The 6,000-nt window shown below is 36.3% G+C and overlaps 1 protein-coding gene across 2 annotated transcripts in view; it reads left to right on the plus strand.

Annotated features, from left to right (window-relative positions):
* The window catches only part of LOC129220240 (uncharacterized), a 108,569-nt gene extending 102,569 nt beyond the window's left edge, over positions 1–6,000 (plus strand). For both annotated transcript variants that reach the window (XM_054854607.1, XM_054854608.1), the window contains one exon: positions 4,995–6,000. In XM_054854607.1, coding sequence (XP_054710582.1) covers positions 4,995–5,200 — 206 coding nt within the window. In that variant the 3' untranslated portion in view covers positions 5,201–6,000. The remainder of the gene's footprint in view (positions 1–4,994) is intronic.

Consider the following 6,000-nt stretch of genomic DNA (forward strand, 5'->3'; position numbering starts at 1 on the left):
TGCGAAAAATAATCTGCAAAAAGCAAATTGGGACAAGCGTGACATACTTAGTGGGATATTTGTTGTCACTGGATCGGCAAATAGCCAAATGAAAAGCAAAATCCAGTCGTTTTGGACCATAGTTTGAGACCTCCTGGACTTTTGTTTTTCCTTGCTTTTCTAGCTTCTCCATCTCTTCTTATTTTCCCCCTTTTTGCTTTTTTTCATTTTTTTAATGAATCGTTCCTTATATTCTGAATGTTTTAAATTGTTTGTGTGTTGAAATTCCTGACGCACATATATGTAATTTCAAAACAGATATGCTGCATGTTAGTATGAAAAATAGATAACCAACCCAATTAGACTCAGAAACCAAACTTTAACTCACTGATGCCAAAAAACACTGATGTTATTACAAAATTTTTTGGGTGAATCAAATGAAAGCGGAGCAGTGCCTAGAAAATGGAAAGTTATTATTTATTTTCAAATGTAAGCACTGAAACAAATGACAATTGCACTTGTCCGCCACTTTTGAACCACGCGTTCTCCGTAGAAAGAGACCACTCATGGGCGAATTTATGGGGGGTCAGAGGGGGGCAATGCCCCCCCCCCCAGTTTTAGAAGGACTTTATGTAATAACAACACATCTTCCAAAAATTAAAAAAAAAACATTATTTTTCTTTTTTGACTAGTTCAGAAGGGCATGGGTGTACTTATAGGAGGGGGGGGGGGGCATAGAGGGCAATGCCCCTCAGTTTTGGGAGGACTTTAAATAGTAACAATACATCTTCGAAAATCTTTTTAAAAAAAAATGATTATTTTTTTTATTTTTTGAGTACACATAGTGCAATGAAAATGAAAAAAATAGCGAATGTCCTTTCTTGATGGGAGAAAAGAAAAAAAAAACATTAACTACAAATAGTACAGCTGGCACTGGGGTGCTAAAAATATGCCTAAATTCACTATTTTGGACTGAAAACCATTTGGGCAAGTATATAAATGAAAATACAGGCTAAACGAGCTATGCATTCAGCTGCAACACTTATAATAATTGACGATTATTTTTAAATTAGAACCTCTAAAACAAAGGCAATCCCCCGTTCTACTTGTTATGATTTGTTTTCTTTCTTTTCAGAATATTTATTTTCAATGCATGACTTCAAAAACTAAATATTTTGTGTTGTTACAGACGAAAGATTTTGAAGAACCTTCTGGATTCACACGTTCAGATTGGTAAAATTGTAAAAATCTTTTAACCGTAAAAAACTGACGAATTTTCGTAAAAATTACAAAAATCTGCTGGTAAGAGGGAATTATATATAGGGCTGGATTTGCCTCTAAGATAAACAAGCTACAGCTTCGGGCCACTGCTTTGAAGTGGGTCCGTAACTCGCAAAAAATTGCATGATTTGTTCCTTAAAAAATGGAAAGTGCTTGAAAAAACTAATTTCATCTTCAAGTGCTTGAAAACCGTGAATATTTGGAAACGTGTGGCTACAAACCTTAAATTTTGAAATTTCTAACAAATGGTAGGGGGAGGAATGCCAAAATATGTCAAATTCAGCACCTTGCTACATCCTGCATCAAAAGTGTAAAAATCATGGTTCTTACGTTTGTAACATATTACTTGAAATAACTTTTTGTGACTCACATGTTTTATATCTTGCTACTTATTTAATCAATTTATGGTATTTTGGAAATTCTTTTGTATTGATTGCTTTTATCTTACTTCTACTGCATATTGTTAATCTGTTTAGCCCAGAAAAAATGATACACTACCTCTATTCCTTTTTGTTTTCTGCACTGCTAATAATTTAAAAAAAAGGTTGTTGTAATGAGAAAATTCTATAGTTTATTTTTTCTTTTAAACTTAAAATAGCTTTTTTTTTTTTTACAAAGTTTGAATAATACTGTGCAACTGTATAATCTAGTACTCAATTTCAGAGACTGGAAAGTGCAAATGAGGTGCCTTAATCATTAAATGTTTCAAAATCTTTGAAAAGAATTGGCTCAGCATAGCCTACTAGGGCTCTTTTGTCAAAACACCAAATGTAACCAACCAAACCTTGAAAATAATTAGACAAGTCTTTGAGACTCCTAAGCAAAGTGTGCTTCTATTTTATTTTGTATCAAGTATATACATTATGAATTGTTCTAATAAGTAGTATGTTACTCTCATGTTACATATTTTCTAAATCTGTACAGCATTTCTTTTAAAGTATTAACTTACATTACAAAGCACATTTAAATCATAAAACATTTTTAGAAAAGTTATTTGTCTATTTTTCCCCCGAGATTTTTGTCTGTCCAATTAACCCTTATAATGCTTCAAAATGCAGAATTTTATATCCATTTTACAAAATTTCCTCCTGGGGAGAAACCCCGGACCCCTAAAATTGGAGATATTCTATATCCTACTTAAAAGGGAGCCTTGCGTCACTCTCTTGATACCAGTCACCTCTTTTAAGGTCAATTCAAAAAGGACAGCATGAAAACACACATTAATGAAAACGACACACACACACAACAAAGTAAAGCATAGCCTTATGCATCACAGGAAAACAGACCAAAACATGGGGGGGGGGGGGGCAATTTAAATGTTGCTGAAAAAAAAATCCTGCCACCCCCCCCCCCCGGAACTCAGTCTTAAATCCGCCTACGAGACCTCTTTCGTAAAAAGAGCTCGGCTGAGATTGAAAAAAGTTTCAAACAGAGTCTGTAACTTCGCTCTCTGAATGAGAATGATTTTTCAATGCCTTTTTGCGTGTGTATCCACCAAAGGAGTGGAAGTCACGTGGTGAAAGTCGGGATTTTACGAGATGTGTTCCAACCATTGAGAAGGTATAGATGGAGCATGGCCCCACTGAATTGTATATCTTGAGTGCAAATAACATTTTAGTTCCATAAAAACACTTTTTACTTAACTAGTAATTATTTTAACGGCTGTTTTGTGTAATACATTTGCTTTGTTGGCGAGTATCTTCTCGCCAAGCTCCTGTGAACAGCAGATGCGCAAGAATAAAGATTTGCTATTTTTATGCTTCAATTTAAATACTAGTAAGCCTGCGTATGAAATCATTTCAAAACATTGATTACAATACATATGAATCCATAAATTTACAGTAAATAACAGAACACTTTAAACTATTTGTACATGCTCGTCATTTCAGGGAATAAACATCAAAATACACGAAAAATGCAGTTACGTTATATTTTAAAATCCGAAAAGAAGTGGGGAGAGGGAGTTTGAATGATAGGCCTGTATTTGTATCCGTTATTTATTTATTTATTTATTATTATGCGGTAAAGGAGTTGGAGCCAGAGTTGCTCTGATTCGTAGCCCCGACTTCATAATAAGCGCCGTCGCGTCGTTTGAAAAATATTTAAAGCTAAAAGAGCGATTGCGTGCCAAAACGCGACAACTCTCCAGCCAAACAAGTCACCTGACCTGGGAAACATTGGGTCCCAAGCTTATTTCATTGAGACATTTGCTATGACTCCCTCCATTAGTATTCCTTCTCAATGGTTCCAACCCAACACACTCCCCTGAAACTGCACCAGCCTGCTTCATGTGCGTATAGCCGTCTAATAAATGCTGCGTACTATGCGACTGTTGACTTATACCAGGTTAAACTCATCTTTGAAAGATTTCCACCCCTCGCGAAAACTCTTGGGCCAGTCTCACATGCGAGTGACGTTTCTCCGTACAATATTCATTGGCCGAAGCACTTCACAAACTCCAATGCTTCCTGCCGCAAAAAAAACAAATGTACCATGTTATTCTTTAATCGCGAATATATGGGGCAGACGGATTACCTACCGGTAGAAATGTAAAGAACGTTTGAAAAAAAACCCGATTCAAGCCCGGGAATAAACCAGTTTTTTTTTTTTTTTTTTTTTTGAGGGGAGATAATTTTGAATACTTTCAAACCATGAGATTTTTTTTTGAGCAATCACGATTGCTTATTGTTCTCACTTGACATTCCTTGATGTTCCGATTCCTTTTTCAGCTTGGACCAGACCTGCAGCACCACCGTCCACCGGCGGCGGCGCGGCTGGTCCTGAGCACTCTCCCCCGGAATCCACTTTTGCTGGGCGGTGGCGTCCATGTCCTACACACGCATGCTCATACACAGTCGCCTACGCGCGCACGCCTTTACACACATACACACGCCTACGTGCACACACGTAAGCCTACACACACACACGCACGCAACTATATACACGTAAGCACCCAGGAGGAGGGACATGCTTGGGCGGGGGAGCCATTTCTAGAAACAATAACTCAAACCAGCAGAGTCTTGTCGCAACTCGTGATTGCGAAAAACATAATTTGAATTCAAAGTTTCGGAATTCAAATTAGAGTTATTTCTTTTTTCTTTGTTTACACTTTTTCTCAGTGGTACAAAAGCGGTTATGAATTTCTTAGCACAACGAACGAAAATATGAATTGTTATTCAAACTCTTGTTTGGAAAAGATGATCATGTATACTGGCACAGAAAAACTCACTGCTTATTTGACTCAAAAAAAGTTATAAACAATAACAGGGTACAAAATTGTCACACAACAAACACAAACAGGGTACAATACATTTAAAGATACATAAATTAGGAAATTTGTAAAGGATATATGAAATATGTGGAAATTGACAGCTCATAAAAGACAACATTTTAAAATTCGGCACTCCCCCCTTTCCCAATGATGGCCCAACAAAGCTCAGAAACTGTAGGACTACCGATTACTATTGCATATTATACATCAATTAATATTACCTGTGATCATAATTTAATGGTTGCATACAATATGAAGGGATGTAGAATGCCATGCAAATGTACTATTCCCTAGTAGCACAATCGGTTGGGAGATGGTTGGCCAACCGTAGACATTGTCTGCTTTGGTAATCGTTACCCAACCAACCGTTTGCCAACGCTGGGCCAACGATCCGCTACAGTGTCTAACAACTCATATAATTTAAATGCTGCTGGTGGGCCTAAATTTAAATTTTCATTCACAGAAAAGAGCAGAAGTAAAACGACAGAAACCCGAAACATTCCGACAGTCAGCCGAAAAGTTCAACAGATGGCCGATGGAACGCTGTACCTCGTGACAACAGTGTCTGGTGACACGGCCCTTCCCGGGGTCTATTCCGATTCGCCTGACACATCCAGTGAGCTCAGCACCCACAGACCGGTGAAAATATCTGGCGAATCGAACTGCTGACCGGCATGAAAAGACTTGGAAAAAAACTTTTGTAATATAGTATTTACTACAGTGATCATGTTGAAATATGATACTGGTTGTACAAAGAAAAATTTACATCATGCATGTTTATGTTTTTGACAGATATTTCTGTAAACTAATCTGTTTCGCCAGAATCAGGTATGCTGATGCGCTTGGCAATTTTGGCGATGTCAAAATGACACAATTTTGTATGTGCAATCTTTTGCTTTCGTCTACCACAATCGACTAATACTGAAGGCTTCTTTCTGCTACTGACACATTTGATAAACAAGTTTTAAAGTTTCGTCTTTTGTCAATGTGTTGAAAATTCCGACAATGGAAGCTTCGTTGAAGCAAAAACGGCGCTATTTTTGAAACAGATTCTTACGAAAAAACTCCAAATTATACTGCAGAAAATTTCGATTTGTGTTTTGTTTACTGTTTCAAAGACTACAGATTATCGTGTTTCAAACAATGAGTTCTGTATGTTTTGAATATGGTTACGTTTAATAATATTAGAGTTTTGCAAACCAATTATTTTTAAATTTATGACCAAAAACATATAAACGATCATATTCTTGTAATTTTGCGCATAAACTTTATCAGTCACACATAAATAATGATATGTCCCTGCAAAAAATACGAACACTATAATATTATCATTTTATGAATCAATAAGTTCTGTAAATACGAATGTATTACGAACATCTTTATTACCATAACTTCTAAGTAAGAGAACATTTTGCATTTTGTACGTAGAAGTATTTTATACTTTATTTTGGATTCTAATGAATCAAATA

The sequence above is a fragment of the Uloborus diversus genome, chromosome 4 (assembly GCF_026930045.1).
Source record: "Uloborus diversus isolate 005 chromosome 4, Udiv.v.3.1, whole genome shotgun sequence".
In the NCBI taxonomy this organism is placed as follows: Eukaryota; Metazoa; Arthropoda; class Arachnida; order Araneae; family Uloboridae; genus Uloborus; species Uloborus diversus.